This window comes from Neomonachus schauinslandi, chromosome 12 (assembly GCF_002201575.2).
Source record: "Neomonachus schauinslandi chromosome 12, ASM220157v2, whole genome shotgun sequence".
Taxonomy (NCBI): Eukaryota; Metazoa; Chordata; class Mammalia; order Carnivora; family Phocidae; genus Neomonachus; species Neomonachus schauinslandi.
In genome coordinates this window covers 54,491,631-54,519,211 of record NC_058414.1, presented here as the reverse complement: position 1 = coordinate 54,519,211, position 27,581 = coordinate 54,491,631, and the positions used below count along the sequence as shown (strand labels likewise).

Sequence of the window (27,581 nt, the reverse complement as noted above, 5' to 3'; positions counted from 1 at the left end):
ATGGTGTAGTAGTTAAGAACAAGATTATTTTAATTCCAACCTCAGCACCTCCATATACTAACTATAAGACCTCAGGCAATATATACAACCTGTTTTCTCATTCAAGACAGACTTCAGCAATCTTAAGTGCTTCAACGGTGAACATTCATACTTATGATATCATATATCACACCACCACCAGATGCAATCCTTACTCTCCATTCCAGATTCATAAAAACTCATTATTAAAGTTATTTTATATTTTAGAAAATGTTAATACAGTATTTAATGGGCTTCTTGCTGCGCAGGTTAATAGGCACCTCCCTAAGTGTCTCTTAAAATGCATTTTAAGTGTATTTTCTAGTGGACAATGTCTTTAAAATTAAATGAGGATACTTATAACCATACTTTTTAAAATTAAAATACACATTAAAGTTTGTTTTTGTTTTTATTTTAAGTTACGAATCTGATTTCTTACCAAGACAATTTGAAGCATCAACTTGTTCTTTCAAAAAATCAACACACATTTTCTTCACAGGTTCAATCTGGTACTGGTTTGCTGCATCTAACAAAGACTGAACATTGTTGCTATTCACAGAAATTCTGCAAAGAAGTTAAAGTGAATATTAATTTCCTACAATTTTTTATTATTTAAATAATGCTATTGTAAAATGTATCCTACTAGCCCCTGAAATTAGACAGAAAATTAAAACTTTTCAGTCCTTGCATCAGTATGGTGTAGGTTCCTCAAACTTCCCCATCCTTGTAGTTTTTCATGTTGAAGAATTCGGAGGACATCAATTTGTCACCACAATACTCTGCCATGGTAGATCCCAACCTTTCTTCTCTACAACAGAAATGATCCTCCTTAACTTACCTAGCAGTATAAGCAAATTCCACAAGTTGTTCGATAATGTCAGGTTCAGCATCTTTGAGTTCAACTTCAAAGGACTTTGATTCGAGCATGTTAGCTAAAATGAAGAGCAGAAATATAAATGGCATGAGTACTATTACCAGTTTAACTGAGGACCAGATCATTCCAGGCCATGTTAAATATGGAAAAGAATAATAGGACAGAGATCTCTCTGGAAAAAAAATACCCAGAAAGCCCAATATTCCTATAATAAATGCAAATTAATTCTCCATACTTGAGATGTGTCTTAAATTAAAATAAGCTAAGAAATTAGTTAATTAGTATATTTCTTTTAAAAAAAAAAAGGCCAAGTAAACATATACATAAAAATAGATTCAGTATTTCCCCAAGTCCTAAAATAATTTGGTAGCACTCTTCTAAATTGGTATGAGCAAAACTACATCTGATGTAGCTGGCAAACATCTACAAGAATAATGACAATTATATATACAGTAAGTTATAGCTAGCAAAGCTCATTCTTTACCAAAAACCTCATAGGCAGCCAGAGCACCAAAGAGAAAGCTTGAGGCAGATATATTACATAACCTGATCAAGCTCATAAAACAGTACTAAGCAAAGGAACCAGGACTTGGACCCAGTTCTCAACTCTAAATCTGAGTTTTTTCTAGTATGATATGCTATATTTCATATTTCATTTTTATTTAGTTTAACTTGCTAGATAAATTATCCTAACATTTATTTTCTTCTTTGCCTTTCCATCTAAGGTTAAGAAGAAAACTGGGCATTCAAGTAGAAACTGTATCTTCATCCATAAAAGTCTTGGGCCTGTAGGGCTAATGAAAGGACATTTTTCTTTTGCTCAATCCTCCTCATAACCACTTTTCAATCTCTTCATTGTTTTATGGCCTTAATTTCTTAAGTGCTTTAAAAACTAGGAAGATATTTTCATTTAGAATCTACCTCATTCTCACGGAAAAAATATTATGTTTTACTTTAAGATACTTACTTGTGAACATTAAGTTAAAAAAATGACTGGCTGCTGCAAGGACAACTCGATGAGCAGGTATCTTTCTTTCCTGGACCATAAGGATCACATCACACAGTGTTTTCTAGTCAAGAGAGAAATAAATGAAATTAAAAGGGGCTCACTGGGCCGGCTTAGCAAACATACAAAACCGGTCCTTGACAAATGCTTTATCTCTATTTTCTATTCAAATCCAGTCTTTGTCCAGCACAGAATTTGTTCATCAGACACATTTAGAAAGGACTTACAGAGTTGCTATCATGATTTGCTGTATCAAAATGTGGTACTGAGCTTCCCAGCAGTAAAAACAGGGGAAAAAAGAAAAGATCTTTATAATCAGAAAAGTAGTCTACTTATCCTTTAGGGAAACCAATTTTTTTTCTGACACAAATTCAAGGTATTTCTCATGGTGAGATTTTATGGGAACATTAAATGAAATAAGAGCAATGTCCTTGATGGTTTTTCAAACATAGCAATCTGGGTTTTTAAAAAATTATCTATTCTTGATAAGTTCCAAAGTGCACACTATATTTCCCAAGAAAGTAGCTTACACAGATCTAACTTGAAACAAAAACAATTCAGAATACAGAGTGGACAAACCAAATGACTATTCAGCACTCTTTCCTTAGTAACACTTCTCTCAAATGTATGTCTGATAGGAGCTGGATAGCAACCACTTTTAAATTGTGATTTCTGACCAAGGCCAAAATGGTGTCACCCTAGGTTCCTAAAAGAAGGCAGAGTTAAATACTTACAATGCTGACGAAATGAAATATTAATGAAAAAATTTAAGGTTTACTGGAACGCTTAAAGATGAATTTCAAGGAGAAAGAATACCTTTTTTGTCAAACAAAATTTCAATTTCTTAATGAAGTTAAAGATATAATGTACAGGTTAGTCTCAGAGAAAATCTGCAGCTTGTGGTATGTTAGGCACTCTTTTAGCACTGGGAATATGAGGCAAATAATACTTTCAGAGTAAAAAAAATCTATCACAAATCTAAATACTGGCTTAGTAGTTCAGATGATATGGCATTTTGTAAATTTTAAGTATTTACTAAAACTATTAATACAGGGCACCTGGGTGGCTCAGTCAGTTAAGCATCTGCCTTTGGCTCAGGTCATGATCTCAGGGTCCTGGGACTGAGTCCCCTGTTGGGCTCTCTGCTCAGCAGGGAGTCTGCTTCTCCCTCTCCCCCTCCCTCCTGCTTGTGCTCTCACTCCCTCTCTCAAATAAATAAATAAAATCCTTAAAAAAATAAAACTACTAATACAATTTCGGATAGGTAAGTCACTATATTCTACTTTATTACTCCACGAATAAAAATCCAAGTGAGATGGTACTGCTCAGTACAAGAAAGGAAATGGGCTTTATTTTTATTTTATAGTGGGCTAAAAGATGAACAAAATTTCATTTTAACAGCCATGTGAAGATTTTTTTGGTAAGGCCTATGGACTACTGCTTAGAATTACATGCAGATTACTTATAGTTAAAGCCATTGTTATCCCAATAGTGTCTTGAATTTTTAAATTTTTATTTCCTTTGATTTGGTGGGGGAGGTACAGAGTAGGCATAGTTCTTAGGTGATTTTGCCACATATCATACCAAAAATACCAGGTAGCAAAACCAGGTCAACTATTTGGTTACCACCAAAACAAACTGATCTAGTTGCTCCAGAGAAAGAAAGAAAAAGGCGGAAAGAAGGAAGGGAGGAAGAAAAAGAATTCGGACAGAAGAACAAGCAAGTCAGATAAGGGAGGGGTTCTATGGCTGCTGACAGAAAGTTCCAGAAGATGTACAACTATACTGAAATGCAGCGAAAACCTTTCCAAAATATACACTCAGCAATAGGGATTTTTAATGCCATGAATTTACAGGCACTTTAGGAAGTTAAAGAAATCAGACAGATCTCTGCACAGCAATTTAGTCTTCTCTAAGAATAATCTCCAGCTGGATATTAATGTTATGGAAGGAATGGGAGGAACCTTTTGTATCCAAATGGTACATGTGACTGTACTACACTAGCTTAACAGGTTTCAACAGGAGATGGGACTGACTTAAAGAGAGAGGCTCTGCTCAGGAAGAGTGTATCTGCAGATAGAAAATGGGAAGAGACAGAGATCTGGGTTACACTGGAGAATATGAAAGGTAACAAGTCCTATGTGAATTGAAGAGAAACTTAAACAAAACTACCTTCTGAACAATACAGGTTTACTGGATAAAACAAGAAAAAAAAAAACCCTGGCAACTTCTGTTTATATCCCCCCATATTTGTTATATCTTTATATTTATTATTTTCAGCTTTTGAATTTTTAGTCTCTTAGATATTGCATAGATTTGTGTGACTTAATCTGAAAATCTCACCACCTAAAATTACTTTTAGTAGGATTTAGATCCTTCATATTTATTACTGATAACTTATGTTTCCTCCTCCATAGGCCATCTTCTTTTACACAATTTATTATGCTTCCTTGCTGTCTTCTTTTTTAATTACCAGGTGGTATTTTAGTCACATTTTCTTTGCACTTTTGCACTTTTTTCTTCTTTTAGGGACTTACTTACAGATCTGTCAAATATTTGCAAAGTGAATTCAGCAGGGTTATTACTCAAATATTGTTCTAGGAATGCAAGGAGGCTTCAAGAACAATAATTCTTTAATATAATCAGCATATTCACAGGTTAAAAGAGAAAAACTTCAATAGATGGCAAAATTAAAAATTCATTTCCTTTTATACTCTTTCATAAAGAAAATGATGTATCTGTATGCTGAAGGTGTTTTGATTCAAAAGCAAACATCACATTTAATAGTGACACAAAAGAAGCATTCTCATTTAAGTTTGAAAAGAGACACATAACGCTGTCACTACTATTATTCAATTATTGAATAATCTGAAATCTGAAAATTTTAGCCAAATTGAAAATTGCCTCTGCCTCGGCCCCTTTGGCCAACTTACCAATCTCTAAGTTTAGCAAGCATCTTTAGCCCTCCTGATTAACTAAACCTTTCTTTGTATGGGAACCAAACTCTCTCACACAACCTCCCCCCCCCAGCCCGGGGCACCAATACACAACTTTCAAGCACGGCTATAATGTCTGTAGCTGGTACCATTGAGTCTGCACGCAATCAAGAAGTGTTATAGACCACTGTGCTCCCCTTTACTGATTAACTGCCCTAAAGTTCCTTTAAAAATCTTTGGGCCAGGCAAAAACCTTAGAGTTGGTTTTTAAACAAAAGTCTGCCTTCTTCCCAGGTGGCCTGCCTCCTGAATAAAGCTCACATTCCTTTCCAATCAAAATTCGTCTCTTAAGTACTGGCTTTTTGAGCAATGAGCAGCTGACTTGGGTTTTTAGGTAACAAAATCAGTAAGAAAATAAATAAATTTAATACTTACAGAACTAAATAAAAAGTCAGTAAGATGGCTAGACAGAAATAAGATGAATATGAAAAAGCAATTAGCTAACCTATATGTGAGCAGTAAGCCACAAAGAAACACAAGTGAGGAAAAAATAAAAAAACCAACAACCTCGCATAGCAGCAACAAAATAATTAAATGTTGAGAAATAAACTTGAGAAATGTGAGGGATCTACATTAAATAGGAATTTAATATAGATAAAGATACTATTTCAAAAATGTGGTAAGAAGCTGGAGTACCCGCAATGTTTAGGGCAGTGAAACTATTTCCTATGATACTGTAACAGGATACATGTATAGTATACATCTGTCAACATCCACAGAATGTACAACACAGAGAATAAACCCTAATGTAAACTATGGTTAATAACAATGTAACAATATTGGCTCATCAATTTTAACAAATGTATCGTACTTGTGTTAGCAAGATGTTAATAGTAGGGGAAACTGGGAGGGGGAGAGGGAAAATGGAAACTCTGTACTTTCTGTTCAATTTTTTGGTAAACCTAAAACTACTCTAAAAAGCAAAGTCTATTAATTTAAAAAATGTGATGAGAGAATGGATAACTGAAAAAATAGTATTAGTATAACTGTTACCCATTGAGGGGAAACATTAGATTTCTCTCTCATACCATAGTGTTTCTTCTCTGGGGCAAGTTAAGTACTGGGAAGGAAGGTTCAGTCCTTTCCTCCTCTGTCACTTGTGGAAGAGGTTCTATAGGATGAGCAAGAATAAAGTAGAGGTCACTGATCACACATTGCCAGGCCTTCTGGTTCACTTTCTTCTATAAGTCTGCCCCAAAATGGAACATAACTCATCTCAAATGTTGGGAACCAAGAGTGGAAGAGAGCTGCTGAAATCCGTATGCAGAGACATTCAATGCACTGCAGACAGAAACTTAGGTGATGCTTTAGTGCCTATAATTATTAGGGACTTCCGCAGGAACAGTCCTTTGGTTAGGAAAGATTTCACTTCAAAACAGGCAAGAATTTCAGGCAAGTGTTGGTAGAATGACCTTCTGCTCTCTTTACGTGTTTGTCAGGTAGGACTGCAAAAGGCAGTAGGCTCCACGTAAGCTCCACAGCACTGTGCGAGGCTCTAACTTTTAACAATATGTGCTGGCATTACTAAGGCATGCAATCAGCTAATTCTATTCCCAAATTCTATCCTTCATCGTATCCCAAGAAGAGGACTGAGGAATGACTAACCTTCGGATTTATGTAGCTTGTCAACAAGGTTCTGCAATCAGTCCCGCCCAGCGTGATTTCAAGTTGGCCCTGGGTATAAATCCCTGAGTAGACTGTAGATTCAACTATAGTTGGGTGGTGGATTTAAATCACTGAAAAGATAAAGGGAAATGAAGCCCTTATTATATGGGGGTAAATCATCTTCTTGGATTGAGATACTAGAAAAGCCTCAACAAAGCCATAATAAACTCAAAAGCTAAGAGAAAAATTAAGAAGGCCTTAGGAATCTTATTTGCTCAGAAAAGCAAGAAAAATAGCAATGGATTTAAACACACATAATCACAATAAGGCAAGTGGGAAAGTAAAAGAAAAACAAAGTTGGACACCCAGATTAATAGAGGAAAAGCAGATTTCTTCCTTAAGGGAAACATGACAAGTTAGGTCAAACAGCTTTAAAAGGCAGAGGAAATACAGTTTGATATAACTGCTCTTTAAAAGATGAGGCTAGGGGGAAAAAAAGTTATTTTTGCTGTTATTTATTCAAGTAAGGTGATATAAGCCAAAGAGATATACGGAAGAAGAAAAGTAAAATTCAGCAGTAGTCTAAAAACAGTTCTCAGAAAAAGCCTGGATCGAAGAAATTTTTGTTAAGAGCTCTCTTAAAGCCAAAGAAATCAAATACGTAATTAGAGGACTATGCTTAAAGACTGAGACAGTTGTAACAGGTGATTACATTAAATTCAGATTTGTAAAGTTTTGGAAAAGGAAGATCAGCAATAAAATAGTTCATCCATTATGTAATTTGCAATGTGATAATAGGTGGAAAGACAGGAATGCTACATACTATAGTAGAACATATCTGGGAAGTCTGTGGAAAAAAGACTCTAAGGGAGAGTACTAGGTCACATTAAAGGGAAGCCAAATAACCCAGACATAATCCAAGCCTAAGTTAGATGCTGAACCTGTCCATAGCTGTAATTACTTTACTGAGGGTGAAGATTGGCAGCAGCTGAACCAATCCTGAACACATGGACCTCTTCATTTCCACTGTGACGGTGTCTATAAGAAAGGCACTAAAGGAAGAAGAAGCAAAACAAACATTTGGGCCCAAAATCAAAAGGAAAGGGAAAGTAAGGAAGATATTCTTATCTAAACAGTGTTAGCTCTATACTATGTAGGAAGAAAAGGATTCAACTTGACAGGTTAACAACTCCGCTGGGGATGCCTGAAAGGAACAAATAGACAACAGAGTCATAGCCTATTTTGACACATACAGGTAACAAAAAGGAGTATGTCTGCTACCACTGAGTTTCCAAAGCCTGGAAGACTCAAATAATGAGGAATGGCAAGGTTTTGAGGAGCACACTGTCAAGGCCATGTTGGTCCCTATGCGACCAACAGGCTTTAGAGGAATCAAAGGTCATTCTCCAGCTGAGATAAATGGAAAGGAAAAAAGACCCCTCCAAGAGATAGGATTAGTAGTAGAAACAAGGAATTTCACAGCAGGACAGGATCATAATGGGGACATGGGGTACAGAACAACTATTTGGATCAGAACTGTAGAGAATGCAAGGCCACAAACTGCTCTGCACGACTGCCTGCTACAAATGTGGATCATTCTTGTCTCAAAATACTTCATCACTACACAGAACTCAACTGCCAACAACATAAGGTTCAAAAGAGAAATAAAAATTAAGATTTAAATGTGCAGGACAGACAACAGGGAAAAAAGGGAGACTCTAGAAGACCTGGCAGCTGGGTAAATCCCCCTGGCAAATTTTTCCAAGAGCAAGGTATCCTGTCAGTGAAGCATTATTACACATAGATGAAATTCCTTCCCTATTCGGTAAAGTGTCCTATTAGCCTCTTGATAAGTGATTCCTCTCACCTGAGTTTAGAGTCTGCAAATTACAGACAGCCAACACAGACGGGCAACCTGTGCAAGCAAAAAGCCCAGACATCCTTATGTTTTCTTTGAAGATTCTCTGTTCCCTAGAAACTGAAGTTTCTGTTGTTTTAGTCTGGGAACAATAAGGTGGGTTAGGACTTTATCGTGAGGTGTCAACATCTGCACTATTTATTGTAGAGATGGGAGATTTGCTTGTATCTTTTCAGGTTTCTGGGGGCGGAGATGATGCTGTGCTAAGGTGCTAGGGCCCTTCAACACTCTGAAAACACGTGGCACCAACTACCTTGAAATTGGAGAAATTCACCTTTGGAGTTGCTAAACTAACTAAATATATTCCAATGGAAGATAGCCCAGGCTGCAGCTGCTGAAGAAAGCTTCCCAGAATCTACCCAAACACTTAAGCAAATGCTTTCTGGCTGAGACTGAGCAGTGTAAGAAACCAGGGAGAGCACATATTTGGAACGGCCTTTAATTTTAACTCACAGGAAGATCACAGATGTGGGAATTTAACAATGAAGGGGTTCATAAGAGTCAAATTTAGCGGATTTTACATTGCTAGTACGGAATTAGATGGAGTGTTTTAAGTTGTCATTCGGTTGTTCACTGCAAATAATCTGGAGAGCTAAGAATGAAATTTTGGTCGAGAAAAATTTGAGATGGGAAATAGAAGTGAATTTCCAGTCTGGAGTTAATAGATTACCCATTTAAAAGCTTTCTGGAGTAAAAAAATTAAATAACCTTTCTAAGTGGGTCTACAGAGGATACACAGAAGAACAGTTATTGTAGAGGATGCCTTTAAGATAGAACAAAATGCTCCCTGTGCAGGTAAAACAACAACAACAAAAACCAAACAGAAAACCTTAAAAAAAACAAACAAACTTGGAAATAAATTCTTATTTACTCGGTCCAGTTAGTGTCTGTTGGGAGTTGGGATAGGGCTTTGGTTCCTGGTCTACTATTCAGCCCTCTGAGATTCTCATCAGGGAGTTTACATAAAGATTAATAGCCAAGCGAGACATAATAAAACACACTACTGGGGCGCCTGAGTGGCTCCGTTGGTTAAGCATCTGCCTTCAGCTCAGGTCATGATCCCTGGGGCTCAGCACTGGGCTCCCTGCACAGCAGGGAGCCTGCTTCTCCCTCAGCCCCTTCCCTGGGCTCATGTGTATGTACTCTCTCTCTCAAATAAAGAAAATCTTTTAAAAATTATATATATTAAAAAAACACACTATTGATAAATGTGTGAGTACCTGGTAATCCCCATCTACTCACACCCGTATACCCTAATAATCTAAATTCTGGAATCTGCATATTCATATGTCCTGTAGTGGGGAATAAAAGACGGCGGGGCCCAAATCCAGCTTATAGAGTCCACCATAAGACATACCTTACCTATTCTCCTTAGCTGATGGAGATCTTAAGTAGATGTGAATCTCAAAAGAATAATCACACCATTAATAAAACAGCAGAGTCTTAACTTCTAGCTTCATTAGATTACAACTTCTCTCTCATTGGGCAAAACTTGTAGGAGAGAGAGATGAGCTCAATATACCTCATTTCCTTTCCTTTGGGTGAGGTGAAGGTCAGACATGTTTTCCCAGCCCCAGCCCCTTTGCCCTCTGTTCCCCACACCAGATACAGAGACAAACTCACATATATAAATGTGTGTGTGTGTGTATATTCATTCTCCTCCTTTCAGGGAAAAGCCTTATAACAGTGGTTTTCAAACTTTTTAAGCAGCAGAATCCATTTTTTCTTTTTTTTTTTCTTTTAAAGATTTTGTTTACTTATTTGACAGAGACACAGCGAGAGAGGGAACACAAGCAGGGGGAGTGGGAGAGGGAGAAGCAGGCTTCCTGCGGAGCGGGGAGCCCGATGCAGGGCTCGATCCCACGACCCTGGGATCATGACCTGAGCCGAAGGCAGACACTTAATGACTGAGCCACCCAGGCGCCACCAGCAGAATCCATTTTCAAATGATGTGATTTCACATAATATACAGAGACAAGGGGCAGATGGTTTGGCTCAGGTCATGACCTCCAGGGCCTGGGATAGTGTCCCACATCGGGCTCCTTGCTCAGTGGGGAGCCTGCTTCTCCCTCTCCCTCTGCCTCTCCCGGTTTGTGCTCTCTTTCTCTCTGTCAAATCAATAAATAAAATCTTTAAAAAAATAAAAAAATAAACATTTAAAAAAATTTACAGAGACAAAATGGTTTCTATATAGTCAGACTTAGCCTGGCAACCAAGGGATGGAAGAAGCTCCCCTCACTGTTAAGCTTAATGATTCACTCACAAATATTTTGCTTCTGATCTCAGCAATTAGTCTTTCTGGAGGTGGATTCTGCTAGTTTAAAGATATGAGGACCCAAAAGAAGAATGCTTCAACCAAGTGACAGAAAAATGTTTTTACAGAATTAGAAGTTAAGACTACAACCTGGGAATTTTGGCATCCTCCTGGCACTGGGTAAAAAGAACAAAAGTTATTACATTTGGTTAGGTGCCTGAACCTGGCCATGAAGGGAAAAAAAAAAAAAAGATTTCTGTTCTCTCTGGGACAGAAGACAGCTGGAGCTCAGGGGATCCCCTTGGGTACCTTCTTGTCGTTGTGAAAGAAGAGTCCTCTATGGTTCTCTTGAATTCCTACATATCTTCCTGGACATGCCAAGAAGGCAAGGCCCTGACACTTTTTACCTGGGGCACCATTTCTCAGGGTTATGTTGGCAGCAAGGAATCATAAGGGATGTGATAGTCTTCCCCATAAGAATAAGGAATAGGCTTGCTTACTGTTTGCTATAATATGGCAGATTCCTTAAGCTCAGTGTTCATTCTGTAGCTACAACACAAACCCACTGTGTGTATAACATCCATGTGGGCCCCAGTGGGTCACCCTCAGTACTTGTGGGGTGAGGGGAACTGACACATACATGTGGATGCCCATGATGCTGTGCTGTGAGTAATCAAGTCTGTTGTCTCTAACCTAGGAGTCTCATGTCTTCTGCCAGCATCCATTAAACAGCAACAGGCTAACTAATCAGCTTATAAATACCATAAAATCAAATCCCAGGCCCTTTGCTGGTACTGCTAAATCTAGTAATAAATGTTAATAAAAGACTAAAGTGACCCTATACAGGCAAGACCAAAGGTTCAAGGCACCTAGGAATAAAGGATTAGGTCACCCCATCAGATAAAGAATCTTGAGGAGTTGGCTAAAGACAAAGAATAGGAATAGGCAGTGAAGGAAGAAATCACGAACAATAAAAACATTAACAAATAAATCATAAGCAATGAATGTGGCTTCTATTTTTATTTTCATCCTTGCTCTTATATAAGTTTTAACTATGAAGCTTTTCCCTCCACAATCATATAAAGAATCTACTAAGACTTAGGCCTTAGAATCTTGAAATGATGAAACCTGATGACTTTTTTTAATGGATTCTGGCAATCTAGCATCCAGTTTCCTGCCTATTAGAACCCCAAGCTCCCATTTCTGGAAAAATTCCTCATTATGAACTACGTTGGTGAGAGGGCAATTCTCAGAGCTTGCATCTCATTATGGAAGATAAAAGTCAGTTATTTCTTCTGTTCACTCAGCAGAGCCCAAATCTGGCAAACAATCTAAGGCCAGCCAATTATATACCTACTTTCAGGATTTTTAATTTTGAGCAAATAATAGAAAGAGGGAGGAAGAACTGTCTTTGTGGCAGCGGCAGCTGCGGCAAGCAGTCAAGACTGCCCCTGCCCTCTAACTGACTCCAGAGTCTCTGAAGCCTAGCTAACACAGAATGCTAGGGTTTCTGCTTGTCTGCCATGCCTGCTCATCTTCCAGCCTGTGGTCAATATGTTAAGTTCCTGATGTTCTTGCAATAAATTATTCTGACTTAAGAGAGAACATATTTTGGTTGCCTGGTAACCAATAATTCCAGGAGATTCACTGTGATAACAGCAATACCAACAATATTTGATAATGCTGAATAATTTATCAAGAGTTTTCAGGGGCACCTGGGTGGCTCAGTTGGTTAAGCATCTGCCTTCAGCTCAGGTCGTGATCCCAGAGTCCTGGGATCGAGCATTGGGCTCCCTGTCCAGCAGGGAGCCTGCTTTTCCCTCTTCCCCTCACCCCGCTCTTGTGCTCTCTCTCAAATAAATAAAATCTTAAAAAAAAAAAAAAAGAGTTTTTACATTCTCTGTCTCACTATCCCCAACATCAGTAAGTGAGGTCAATATAATATTATGATCATTGTTGTGCAGATACAAACATAAAAGGCTAAAGAAGTTGTGACTTGCCCAATGTCACACAATTAGTAAGAAGACAGAGCTAGGATTCAAACCCAGATCTATTTGATTCCAAAATCCATCTTATCTCCACTATAGCATACTGTTTCCCATAGCAATGAGTGACTAAAGGCAACACTACTAAAAGAAGTTTTATAGAAGATACAAAGCCACTTTATTTTTTTAAATTTTATTTATTTCACAGAGAGAGAGAGAGCACAAGCAGTGAGAAGGGTCAGAGGGAGAGGGAGAAGCAGGCTTCCCGCTGAGCAGGGAGTCCGATGCGGGGCTTGATCCAAGCACCCCGGGATTATGACCTGAGCTGCAGGCAGATGCTTAACTGACTGAGCCACTCAGGTGCCCCACAAGCCACTTTAGAGTAATTTTTCATGATGAACGCTTACAGTATAATATTAAACTGTGATTCGATTTAAGTGCAATTCAAAGAGAAGTTCTAAAAAAGAACTCATTTAATCCTGGCATACCATTTTCCAGTAGGTTAACCTGATATTAAGTATAGAATTTATGATATTTAGCATAGATGGCATTAAGAATGTCTCTCTTAAATATTAATCAACCACATTTTTGACAGTTTAACAGAATGTAACTAAATTACATGCTGTATTATTATGTACTAAAATATTTAATATGCTGGCTGTTTCAAAGATACAAATTTTTGTAGTGGTTTTTCACTGGAGTAGCTACCTGACTTATAATTCTCCCCTCTCAGGAAATGGCCTCAGTACATAAAATGAGTCTTTCAAGACATGTTTGTGCTACATGACCTTGTTCTCCTTAGCATAGATAATTGAGTCAAAGGGTTAACACTCCACCCAAGCTAGGTCTATCAGATCCTCTCCATCCAGGATTTGAAACTCTGAAAGAGAAACAATTAGTGGTAGTTACAGCTGAAGTCCAACGAAGGCAGTGTCCCAAAGGCTAGAGGCCTTTGGGGTTGGCATGAAGAGTTCTTGCATCTCCCAAATCTTTTTTTTTTTTTTTAAAGATTTTATTTATTTATTTGACAGAGACAGAGACAGTGAAAGCAGGAACACAAGCAGGGGGAGTGGGAGAGGGAGAAGCAGGCTTCCTGCTGAGCCGGGAGCCCGATGCGGGACTCGATCCCAGGACCCTGGGATCATGACCTGAGCCGAAGGCAGTCGCTTAACCAACTGAGCCACCCAGGCGCCCACATCTCCCAAATCTTGACTGTCTTTCTCTTCAGAAGGAATTTTAATACAATCATGTCTCCCTTAAGATACGCTTCTGTATTCATTCATTCAACACACATAGGGTAAGTGTCATGATGGTAGTATGCACTTTATACTACTGGAGTTTATTTTTTTAAATGTGGAGATCAATATATGTTTAGTTTTTATTTAAATTCCAGTTAGTTAACGTGCTATGGAATATTAGTTCCAAGTGTACAATGATTCAACTCTTCCATACATCAACTGGTGCTCATCACAAGTGCCCTCCTTAATCCCCTTCACCTATTTAACCCATTCCCCCCCACCTCCCTTCTGGTAACCATCAGTTTGTTCTCTATTATTAAGAGTCAATTTCTTGGTTTGCCCCCCCCCTTCTCCCCTCTGCTCATTTATTTTGTTTCTTAAATTCCATGAACGAGGGAAATTATATGATATTTGTCTTTCTCTTACTTATTTCGCTTAACGTAATACTCTCTAGCTCCATCCATGTTGTTGCAAATGGCAAGATTTCACTCTTTTTTATGACTGGGTAATATTGTGTGTGTGTGTGTGTGTGTGTGTGTGTGTGTGTGTGTACACACACAACATCTTTATCCATTCATCAGTCAATGAGCACTTGGGTTGTTTCCATAGTTTGGCTACTGTAGATAATGACGCTATAAACATTTTGAATTAGTATTTTTGTATTCTTTGGGTATATACTACTGGAATTTAAACAACATTAATCCCATCCTGAAAAGCCTAGGCCATACAGAAGGCAGGTCCCTCTCCATCTACTCACCACTTTGTCCCTCCTTTGTCCTGTAAAATCTGCCCCCTCCCCCACCACTCCATTAAAACTTAACTTGCTAAAACCACCAATTTTCAAATCCAGGGGACACTTTATCTTTTTTAGCCTCCCTACTACATTTGATACTCCTGACTGTCTCTTCTTTGTAACTTGTATCTTGGTTTGAATGACATTATTCCCTGCTGTCTTTCTTCCTTCCATACCTTAATCTCCAATGCACTTTTCTTCCTATCCTTTAAAATGCTGGTGCTCCCCCAGAGTTTTATCTTCTGTCCACTTTCCTTCTTACTCTGCCCTCAACCTCTAGGTGTTATCAACCATACGTATGACATCAGCTATTTACGTAACAAATATTTGAGCACCTATATTGTAGATGTTGGCAATATAGCACTGAATAAGACAATGTCCCTGCCCTCATGAAGCTTAGAGCCTAGCAGCAAAGACATACTTTATTTTTTTTAATTTTTTTTTTTTTTTAAGATTTTATTTATTTATTTATTTGAGAGAGAAACAGCATGAGAGGGGAGAGGGTCAGAGGGAGAAGCAGGCTCCCCGCTGAGCCGGGAGCCCGATGTGGGACTCGATCCCAGGACTCCGGGACCATGACCTGAGCCGAAGGCAGTCGCTTAACCAACTGAGCCACCCAGGCGCCCAAAGACATACTTTAAAATAAGAAGTCATTCTTGCCTTTATATAGATGATCAGTGCGTGAACGAAAGGAATGGAGTATATATAACAGAGGCTCTTGACATAATATAGGGCATTCAGGGAGGAAGTGGCAAGCATGAGTAGGAGAGAAAGAGAGTTAACAGGCATTGTTACAACATTTCAGGCTCTGAAGGAAGACAGGTGCCGGGAGTGAAATGGCTAAGAGAAAAGTGGTGATCTGACTGAAACAGGTTGGGATTATATCAGACAGGGCTGTGAAGACCTGGTTAAGATTAAATATTCATTACAAATCCATGATAATTAACCTCAAAAATACTGCCAGCCATCATACCAATTCTACTCTTCACAAAAATTACTTTCCTCAACCTCTAGCTTCATCTTCCTCCTTCATTTTAGTGGATGATCTCATCTCCTACTTTTCAGAGAGAACAAAGGCCTCTGGACAGAAACTCCTTTATTCTCCTGATTCCAAACACAACTATATACTAATCTCTCTTCCTTCCCACTCTTATGGAGAGAAACTGTCCTCCTCCCAAGAGAGATTAATTACCTTTACTTTAGATCTCATCTCAGGAATCATCTATCAATTATCCATTCTGTCTCATATACATTCAAGCTCTACACCTCAAATGAATTCTTTTTTAAAAATTTTTAAATTTAAATTCAACTGAATTAACATATACTGTATTATCAGTTTTAGAGTTAGAATTTAGTGATTTTTAAGCACACTTATATCTCTCCAATTTAAACAAATAAAACCAAATGAACTTCATTTGACTCCCCTACTTCCTTCAGGGCCAAATTTCTCCAATAAAGCTGTTTCAATTGTCTCATATCTTACTCAAGATAATCTGACTTCCATTTGTCTCCCTATCAAAACAACACTCACTACAGTCAATTAGCTCTCCTGTGTTGCTGTATCCTGATTTCTCATAGGCTTCAAAATTTGCCATGCTCCTTCTGAAACAATTTCTTCTCAGATTCTGAAAACTCTCATTTTCCTCTTACTCTTCTGGCCATTTTTTTGGGGGTGAGGGGCCTCCTTATAGGCTCATTCCTTATCCTTGACTCGCCATGGTTTCAATAAAGAAGTTATCTTCCATCTGCAGATAATCACAAATTAACACTTAAATTTTTTTATTTATTTTTATTTTTATTTTTTAAGATTATTTATTTATTTGACAGAGCGAGAGCAGGAACACAAGCAGGGGGAGTGGGAGAGGGAGAAGCAGGCTTCCCTTGGGGCAGGGAGCCCAATGCGGGGCTCGATCCCAGAACCCTGGGATCATGACCTGAGCCGAAGGCAGAGGCTTAATCATCTGAGCCACCCAGGCGCCCCACACTTAAATTTTTTTTAAAGATTTTATTTATTTGAGAGACAGAGAGAGAGTGAGCGCGTGCGTGCACACACACAAGTGGGAGGAAAGGGCAAAGGGAGAGGGAAACAGACTCCCATGAGCAGGGAGCCTTACATGGGGCTCCAACCCAGGACCCCAGGATCATGACCTGAGCCGAAGGCAGACACTTAACTGACTGAGCCACCCAGGTGCCCTTTTTTAAAAAGATTTATTTATTTTAGAGAGAGAAAGCGGGAGAAGGGGCAGAGGGAGAGGGAGAGAGATAATCTTAAGCAGACTCCCCACTGAGCTCAAGCCCGGCAAGGGACTTGATCTCAGGACTGTGAGATCATAACCTGAGTCAAAATCCAGAGTCACATGCTTAACCGACTGAGCCACCCAGGTGCCCCTAAAATAAAATTTTTTAAAAAAGATTTTATTTATTCATTTGAGAGAGAGACAGAGCACATGAGCAGGGGGGAGAGGAAGAGGGAGAAAGAAAGGCAGACTCCCCGCTGAGCTGGGAGCCCGATGTGGGGCTCGATCCCAGGACCTGGAGATCATGACCTGAGCCAAAGGCAGACGCTTAACCATATGAGCCACCCAGGCGTGCCTCCCCCCCCCCGCAAATTTTTTTAAGTAAACTCTACCACCAACATGGGGCTCGAACTCACAACCCTGAGATCAAGAGTTGCACAAGGTATGACTGAGCCAGCCAGGTGCCCCATGAATTTACACTTTTAACCTGTAACTCTCCAGACCTGTCAATTCACCATATGTACCTTAATGTCTCATGGGCACTGTAAACTGAACATATCTAAAATACAAACTATAATCCTTTCCTCAAAGCCTTGATCCTTTCCAGTATCTCCTAGTGTCACCATCTACCTAGTTATGCATTCTAGAACCCTAGAGGTCATAACCGAAAACTTGTATTGAATCCCTCAGCATCCAGTCAACCATCACTATCATAATAGCAACAAAAATAGCCAACATTTATTGTGAACTTATCAGATCCTGTTTCAAGTTATCTTAATTTGGTTATCTAATTTAGTCATCACACCCAAATGTGGAAGTTATCACCAAGTCCTGTCAATTTTACCTCCTAAATTTCTTGAATATGTCACCTTTTCTTCATTGCTACTGCTGCTACCACCTTAGTTCAAGGGACCATCTCAGTGAGCTACTGAACAACTTCCTGTTTGGTTTGCCAACAACCACTCTGAGAACTCCCTCATTTGCCACAGATCAGGAACTATCTTTTTCAAAAGAAAAACAAATACCTGCAGATCCCTCCTCTCTCTCTCTCTCCTTTTTTCTCTCGCACAACACACATCTGAAGGGGTTTTAGAAAAAAGGCAAATCCTCCTAACTTGACTTAGGAGACTGTGCATGGGCAGGTCTCTAGCTACTTCTCCAGTTTCATATTACACCATCCTCCCCCTTATGTTCTGTGCTCCAGTCATACTGGCCTTTAATCAGCCTCCTGAACTTGCCATTCTATGGTAAGTCGGTCTCTGACTCAGGGCCTCTGCATCTGCTGTTCATTGACCTAAGAAGCTCTTCCTTAAGGTGCCTAATTAACACGTACTCTTATTTCAGCTCTCAGTTCATTTACCAGTTCCTTGGGAAAATCTTCCTGATTTGATGGTCAAATCATCCAATCATACCCCTCACTGTATCACGTTCTTCTCTTTAATAATACCTACCGCTGTTGCAATTTTACATTTCTTTTCTGTGACTGCTTGACTAATGTCTCACTCTCCTACTAGACTAAAACTACATGAGAGTAAGGACTGTCTGGTTTTGCTCATCACTGCAACTATAGAATCTAGCAAAACGCCTAGCATGCAGTGGGTCTCAGTAAGTATTCATCCAAATGGATGAGTTAGAAAGCCAAACTGAGCTAGAGGAGTAAGTCAACAATGAGCCAAAGAAAGGGGGGGGGGGGAAGCAGTGAATCTACCCACCCTCTGGTTTTAATAGAGGGGAGAGAGTTATTATTTATAGAGGAATGTTGAGACTAAGAATAGGTGGACTGGTTTGGATGGTTGGTTTAAAAGCTAGAGAAATTAAAACATGCCTAAATGCTAGACTCAGGTAGAGAAGGAGAAGTTAAAGATGCTCAACAGAGATGGAATAACCAACAATATAACTTTTCTGACTAGGCTAATACTGAGGGAGCCAAAGCCCAAGGGAAAGTACTGGCTTTAGATGGAAAGGAGGCAGCTTCTTCACTGTAGCAAAATTAAAAACTGTCAAAATAGGTGTATAGATATGGTGGTGGAAATTTAAAAGTTAGATAGTACCAAAATAATGTCTTTTATTTATTTATGATATCAAAAGGGGGTGATCTATTGAAAGTGAAGATACAGAGACAGGACTCATTTTAGAGGAAAACAGTAAAATAATGGAGATCACCAGTACTGACAGCTGAGTTGAAATTAGGACTTACCTGGCAAAGAACTGCCCAGTAATGGGATATTTTCCAGCTGTGCTTGGAAACCTTGCACAAAAAAGGTAAATAGTCATCGATGCTTTTTACCAGACGGATGTGAAAAAAGAATGGAAGGTCAAGAAAGCCTGGGGCATTGGAAAGGGAGTGAAGAGAGATGATTATCTCCTAAACTGGACAGACAAAAGGAGAAGACAGCAGAGAGTTAAAAATAGGAAAGTCTGGATGATGGGAGATGACAATGAGAGCTGTTGGCGGAATTAAATGAGACAAAGCATGTAAAACACATTGCACAATGGCTGGTAGAAAAGAAATGCTCAAGAAGTGTTTCTGTTACTGAGGATTTAATGCAGAGGGTACAGATTATTCACAAGAGACCCTAAAGATTAATGACTAGTAGTAACTTACAATCTTGAAGAGGTGAGTGTACAGAAGTTGATTCATTTTTAGTTAGTAAGCCCAGCTGACTGCTCAGCATCCATTCCTTAAATCAGTTTTGGTTCTCTCACATAATTCTCAATAGGTCTTTAACATAAGCTTCTAAATTCTAATTATGCTTTAATTCACTTAACACAAAGAAACTGTAAACTGTAGTGGTACTAAGGAAGGTCTCAAAACATATCCCTAAAATGTTAAGGGTCTCCTAGACTTCATTAACACAAGAGCAAAAGCAATTAGATATGAGCAGTAGTGACTATGACCTAGCCCTGCTTTGTAGAGCTCCTCTGTAGTGTATCAAGTAATAAAATTAATCTAAACAAAAAGTCAGGAAAATAAAAAGGTGCTCAACCTAATTAAATAAGATGCTACTATATACCCATTAGAATGGCTAACATTATAAAGACTGACAATACCAAGTGTTGATAAGGAGGTAGAGTAAAAACCTAATACATGGCTGGCATGAGCATAAACTGGCACAACCTTGGAAACTGTAGGACAGTATCTATTAAAGCTGAGTGTAGCATAATCTGTGACTCCACAACTCCACTCTTAGGTATTTCCCAACAGAAATGTATACATGTGCACATCTAAAGACATGTACAAAATATACAAAAATGTTCAAAGTAGTACTATTCTTCATAGTGCTAAACTAGAAATAATTCAAATGTCCATAATGATAGAATGGATAAACTGTGGTATATTTCTACAATGGAGTACTAAATACAATGAGGATGTACTAGAGCTACATAGAACATCATCATAAATCTCACAAAAATAATGTTAAGCTTTCTGAAACCAAGACTCAGGAGTATATACTGTATGATTCCATTTACATACATTTTAAAACAGGAAAAAACAAATCTATGGTGATAGAAGTTAAAACAGTGGTTACCTTTGGGGGGTGGCTAGTGATTGAGAAGAGTGTAAAGGGGGACCTCTAGTGTACTCTTCATGTTCTATTTCTTGTTGGCAGTGGTATGTCTATTTTGTAATAATTCATTGAGATGCATGTTTATGATTTGTATCCTTTAATGAATCCTATACTTCATTGGAAAGCTGACTTTAAAAACAAAAGGCTAGAAATGACTGCAAGGATGATGAAGGAAAAGGCTCCATAAGAAGCTGAGGCTGCTGGCTCTGAAGAACCCCCACTGGCCACTATGTATGGAGTTGGTTGCTAGGCTAGCGAGAGATGAAATGACCTAAATCATATTTATCTAAGATCACAAAACTAATTAATGGTAGAGCAGGAACTGGAATTCAGACATTCTAATTTCACCGCATTCTCAACTTCCTGTAAGAATGTTTCTGGGTGTGTACAGAGGGGTCCTTGTCATCCAGGCACTCATTATTCTGATCCCCAAAGTAATGAGGTCATATGGGGAAGCAAGAATAGTCACAACATAATATTCACTAAAGAACAAGAACACTTATAAAATTGGTTCTCACTCAAACATTCTTCCGCTGGCCCAGATGGGTTTCTATTTCTGCTAATTCCCATCAACTGCCCTTGTCAGTCATTCTTGGTGAGTCTCTCTTGTGTTAAGATGTTATACAGAACAATACGAGTACAACGTAAATCAACTGCAGAGTGAAACTGCACATCTTGCAAAAGATGCAGGATTCCATGAAGTTGGTAAAAGTTCTATTGGAGAATACCCGAATAACATGTAAAGCCATTGACAAAGAGAGAATCTAACAGATTAAGGTCAGTTAACCACGGTGGAAGAGATCCCTGGTTGTACCACCCAGCATCTATTTTCCCCTTCCTACTAAGTAACAGTAACAGCATCCTGATTGTTCAGTAACTTTATTTCTAGCTTAACAGTAAATAAACAGATGTTAATATAGTCTAAAGCTAAGTCTAAGGACAGGATATGAATCAATTTTTAAACCCAAAGAGCTGAACATACAGTTTCAGAAAAATCCCCTCTTAAGTAAACAACTGATACTGCAACCCAGCTGCACCCTATCTACATAAGGAATGAGGCAATGCTTCACCATGCTGGCGTTCATAGACAAAACCACATATCTAGGGGGAGTGAGAGGGCTGTTGGAAACAAATTTGAGCACTGGTGAAGGCTGTTCACCCTTTATAAGCAGACACTTGTTAAATGCACCAGTAATATGAAGTCACTGGTGGTGTAAATATAAAAAGGTTTACATGAAAGGAACTTGAATGTATACATGGAAATAGATACATGAAAGTAAGTTACACATAATACTGAATTCAGACGTTCACAGCTACTTCAGCACAAAAGCCAGGAAAGATTTAAAGGCATTCGGACAGGTATCTACTGCATTCACGCACCACGCCAGGAGCTGATGAACAAAGACGATCCCGGCAGTCAGAGTTTGCTTAAAGAAACCAGAAGCTAGTATCTTCATACAAATCTTAAATTCCTGTACTGTTTTCCATATTCTCATCAGAACCACTAGATAAGCAAACGAGGTTCTGCTATTATTCATACATCCTGCTTTTGTCTTCTTTAAAAACAGAACCACGGTTACAAAACAAACATTCCCGCATCTCCTTAGATGCGTATTTTTTAGAATAAAGCTTACGGAATAAAAAAAGTAACCAAGTGACTTTTCTATGCTCTTTGGTATGTTATGGAATTAAAAAAACAAAACAAAAAACCTCTCTAGTCTACATTCTCCGTGTTAAAATCCATTCTTTTCATAACCCACCTTTCGCCGACGTGAAGACTTTCATTAATGCGCCACACATCAAAGACGGAACAAAGAGCTCCTCTTAATAACAGAGGCGCACAGGGGCCTTAAAAGACTGCGCGGCATTTATCGGTGACTGTTTCTGCTCTAAATTAACACGTACAGGAGGATTTGTCTTCAACTAGCTCCACCCGGCTAACACAGAGGAGGGGCGGGGATCGTTATTTAGAGTAGCTGATTTCAGGCCAGCACTGCTTCTCCCTTCCTTGGAGGCTTCGGGTTGGGCTGTGCCAATGGGCTTCTTCGCACAAGATCTCACGACACCTTAAAGCGGCTCGCCAATGGAGGGATCCTCGCCTCACAAAGAGATAACTAGGGCAGAGCTGTTACACAACCGAGACGCGACGCCGAATGCCAGCCCGGGGAGTCCCCCAGGAGTGTGACCTGGGAGCCACAGCATCCGCAGACGAGGCGACGCTGCTGCTCGAGAACGGTTTAACGCGACCCTCTACTAAACAGCAGCTTGACTAGCGTGCGAAAATGGGAGGAAGGGCGAGGACCGAGGAAGAGAGCCGCGATCCACCGGGCGCGGTTTCGGCCCAGGGAGCCAGGGGCGCGAGTCCCGGACCCCCTCCCCCCTGGCGTCCGTCACTCCCACAAAGGCGGTACCTGTTTCCGCATGTTATTCATGACGCCCATGAAGCCCGCCAACAATTTAGCTTCTTCTCGAGCAGCAAGTTTCTTCTCGGTCTTCTTCTTGCTGCTCTTCTCCACCCCGGAGGCTGCCATCCTCCGTCAGCTCGGTTCACGCCCGGGGCTGGCCGGGCCGAGCGAGGGGTTGCACGCTCCGGGCACGCTGGGGCTTCTGTTTACCAAACAGCGCGGCCGGGACTGCGGCTGCAGCGCCCTGCTGCCGGCGCGGCCACTGCGGAAGGACAAGGCCTGGCGGCCCCCTCAAAAACTCACCGGGAGGCGACGTCGCGGGCTCGGCGGCGTCCCGACAGAACCGGAGCCGGGCCGAGGAGTCTGCGCACTTCGCTCGCGGGGGCGGGCGCGCTCTGAAGGGAGCAGGGGGCGAGGCCTGCGCGTCACAGCGGCGCGCCGCTCCCAGCGACGGGGTGCGGGCCGGTTGTCTTTGTCGCCGCCGGCCGCCGGCGGAATTTTCGCTTCCAGCCGCTGCAAGGGCGTGCGTGCCCTTCCGTTTCCCCGAGTCAGGTTTTACAAATTTAGATTATGGGGTGAGATTTTCTTTTTTTGGATAGGTAGGCGGTACCTCCTGTTGGTGTAAGCACCATAGGAACCGGGTTGGTGTTTTCCTCCCTGCAGCATCACACACTGGCAAATTGTAGACGCTCAATATATATTTTTAAATGATGAAAGATTATCACGGACTGCAAGTGACAGCCATCGTGCATGGAACACAAGAGTTATTTGCTTGGTATTCGTAAAGCAAAAACACACGATCCCGTTGGTGTCTCCTGGATGTGGAATGCCTGCTTACTTAGGCTGGTTTACGCAGTGTTTGAAAGCAGATCAGGTATCAGCTCCAGAAAGCCTCAGTCCAGTTAGTCTTCCCCAAGTATTCTACCGTGACACGAAACTCAGTCACGGAACTCATGAAGAGGATTTTTTTTTTTTAAACTATAATAATCTGTTCTTTCGAGTGTATGCTAATAATACAAGATTATTTGAAATGGTAAATTATTTTACATTCTGAAAATTTTCTACATATCCTTTTAATTTTCTACCTAGGTCTATATAGGCATATACGGAGACATAGTTCATGGAAAATAATTAACACTACTGAAGCATACTTTCTCTTGAGGACAAACAATATACAATAACTCAAATGAAAGAGCAGGTGGCATATAAGCCTCCATTTTTATGAAAGAGTAAGGCATTTATGCCTATGTGCACTTTATCTTTCTTCTGTTAATCTAGAGGTTCTCGGATCTTCTATTTCAGTAATTTGAGGTTCTAGAGTGGACCCTGGCAAGAGAAACCATTTGTTCCTCATGAAATGAGAAACAAGGAAAATTTTGTTTATTAAATGACCCAGAACACTGAAGAATAAGAGTGTATTTAAGCATTTCTTTTCACTGGGGTGCCTGGGTAGCTCAGTTGTTAAGCCTGCCTTCGGCTCAGGTCATGATCCCAGGGTCCTGGGACTAGCCTCGCATTGGGCTCCCTGCTCCACGGGAAGCCTGCTTCTCCCTCTCCCACTCTCCCTGCTTGTGTTCCTGCTCTTGCTATCTCGCTCTGTCAAATAAATAAATAAAATCTTAAAAAAAAAAGAAATGAAACATTTCTTTTCATTGAAAGAAAGTGGAAACCCGTCTTTTAACTCTAAGGCCTTGGGAGACACTAAGGATGCAGGATTCAAAGGCAAAAATGCAGGTGATGAGATGGAATACTATTCTGTAACAAAGCAAAAGAAACAAGGAACAGCAATCATCCTACTTGATATTGAAACAGTTATTTCACATGTTGCAGAATATACCTCATTTTATTGTGCTTCATTTCATTGCACTTTGCAGTATTGCTTTTTTTTTTTTACAATTTAAAGGTTTGTGGCAACACTGTGCTAAGCAAGTCTATCAGCACAATTTTTCCAACAGCATTTGCTCACTTTGTGTCTGTCACATTTTGGAATTCTAGCAGTATTTCATATTTTTTATTATATTTGTTATGGTGCTCTTGATCAGTGATCTTTGATGTTACCAAACCAATTGTTTTGGGGTGCCACAAACTGCCCCTATGTAAGATGGTGAACTTAATAAATTGTGTTCTGACTGTTCCACCAACCAGCTGTTTCCCTGTCTCTCTCTCCTCAGACCTCCATATTCCCTGAGACACATCAGTATGGGAAGTAGATCAATTAATAACCCTATAATGGTCTCTAAGTGTTCAAGCAGAAGGAAGAGTTGCAGGTCTGTGTCACTTTAAGTCAAAAGCTAGAAGTGATTAAGCTTAGTGAGGAAGACATGTTGAAAGTAGAGGAAGACATGAGATAGGCTCAAAGCTAGGTCTCCAAGCTAGGTACCAAAGTTAGGTACCACACTGTGGGCCAACTTGTGAATGCAAAGGAAAAGTTCTTGAGGGAAATCAAAAGTGTTACTCCAGTGAACACACAAATGATAAGAAAGTGAAACAGCCCTACTGCTTATATGGAGAAAGTTCTAGTGGTCTAGATAGAAGATCAAACAAGTCACAGCATTGCCTTAAGCCAAAGCCTAATCCAGAGCAAGGTCCTAACTCTCTTCAGTTCTGTGAAGGCTGAGAGAGGTGAGGGAGCTACAGAAATTTTAAGCTAGCAGAGGTTGGTTCATGAGGTTTAAGGAAAGAAGTCGTTTCTATAATGTAAAAGTGCAAGGTGAAGCAGTGATGATGTAGAAGCTGTAGTAAATTATTTAGAAGATCTAGCTAAGATAATTAATGAGGGTGGCTACACCAAACAACAGATTTTCAATATAGGTGAAACAGTCTTCTATTGAAAGAAGACGCCATTTAGGACTTCCATAGCTAGAGAAGAAAAATCAATGCCTGCTTTTAAAGTGTCAAAGACAGGGTTATTCTCTTGTTAGGGGCTAATGAAGCTGGTGACTTTAAGTTGAAACCAATGCTCATTTACCATTCCAAAACTCCTAGGGCCCTTAAGAATTATGCTAGATTTACTCTGTCTGCACTATACATGGAACAACAAAGCCTGGGTGATGGCACATCTGTTTACAACATGGTTTACTTAATATTTTAGTCCCACTGTCGAGATCTGCTCAGAAAAAAAGGATTCCTTTCAAAATATGATTGCTCATTGACAATACTCCTGGTCACTCAAGAGCTCTAACGGAGATGTGAAACAACATTAATGTTGTTTTCATGCCTGCTAACACAGCATCCATTCTGCAGCCCACGGATCAAAGAGTAATTTTGACTTTCAGGTCTTATTATTTAAGAAATACATTTCATAGGGCTATAGCCATAGATAGTGATTCCTCTGATGAATCTGAGCACAGTAAATTGAAAATCTTCTGGAACGGATTCACCATTTTAGATGTCATTAAGAACATTTGTAACTCATGGAAGAGGCCAAGATGTCAACATTAATGGGAATTGGGAAGAAATTGATTCCAATCCTCATGGATGACCTGGAGGGGTTCAAGACTTCGGTGAAGGACAGAACTGTTGATGTGGTGGAAACAGCAAGAGTAGATCCTGGGGGTGCGTGGGTACCTAAGTCACTTAGCCGTCCAGCTCTTGGTTTCGACTCAGGTTGTGATCTCATGGGTTGTGAAATCAAACCCCGTGTCAGGCTCCCTGCTCAGTGGGGAGTCTGCTTGAAGATTCTCTCCATCTGCCCCTCCCCTGTGCTCTTCCTCTCTCTAAAATAAATAAAAAATCTTAAAAAAAGAAATAAAATAAAATAAATAAATCTTAAAAAAAAGAAGTGGAGGCTGAAGATGTGATTGAATTGCTGCAATCTCATGATAAAACTTTAATGGATAAGGAATTGCTTTTCATGGATGAGCAAAGGAAGTTGGTTTCTTGAGATGGAATCTACTCCTGGTGAAGATATTGTGCAGATTGTTTAAATGACAACAAAGGATTTGTAATATTACATAAACTTAGTTGACAAAGCAGTGGCAAGGTTTGAGAGGCTTGACTCCAATTTTGAAAGAAATTCTACTATGAGTAAAATGCTATCAAAGATCATCACATGGTACAGAGAAATTAGCTGTGAAAGGAAGAGTCTATTGAGGCAGCAAACTTCACTGTTGTCTTATTTTAAGAAATTGCCCAGCCACCCCAGCCTTCAGCAACCACCGTCCTGACCAGTCAGCAACCATCAACACTGAGGCAAAACCCTCCACCAGCAAAAAGATTACAGCTCACTAAAAGTTCAGATGATGATTAGCAATTTTTAGCAATAATTTTTTTTAAATTAGGGTATGTACCTTGTTTTTTTAATATATAATGCTATTTCACACTTAATAGTCTTCAGTATAATGCACAGAGGTTAAGCATGAAACTTTGCCTGATGCCAGTCAAGCACCCCCACTCTTTAGTTGTTCAACTTTGGGCAAATTGCTCAACTTCTCTCATGCCTCAGTCTCTTTATTTATAAGAATAGAACCTGCCACATGTAACTGATATAAGGATTACAAAAATGCTTAGATTGGTGCCACCCTGAGACAAACAATATTACTTCACTCAGTTAATAATTTCACTACTATTATTTAATCCAGAATTCCCCAAAATGTGTTCCTCAGAATTCTAGGGCTATGAACCACTGAAATAGGATCCCCACCTCCCCTACCTCCCCCTGAAATAGGATCCCTGTGATTACAA

General features: G+C 39.7%; 1 protein-coding gene across 3 annotated transcripts in view; it reads right to left on the bottom strand.

Annotated features, from left to right (window-relative positions):
• The window catches only part of KLHL7 (kelch like family member 7), a 70,236-nt gene extending 46,977 nt beyond the window's left edge, over positions 1–23,259 (bottom strand). The window contains exons 1-4 of one of the 3 annotated variants that reach the window (XM_021689838.1): positions 22,905–23,259; positions 1,860–1,962; positions 857–950; positions 458–582 (exon numbers count right to left, since the gene is read on the bottom strand). In XM_021689838.1, coding sequence (XP_021545513.1) covers positions 458–582; positions 857–950; positions 1,860–1,962; positions 22,905–23,024 — 442 coding nt within the window. In that variant the 5' untranslated portion in view covers positions 23,025–23,259. Of the gene's footprint in view, positions 1–457; positions 583–856; positions 951–1,859; positions 1,963–6,499; positions 6,622–12,028; positions 12,089–22,904 lie in introns of those variants that run through there. The other 2 variants (XM_044920272.1, XM_044920273.1) reach the window with 2 other exon arrangements.
• Between the last annotated feature and the right edge of the window lie 4,322 nt (positions 23,260–27,581).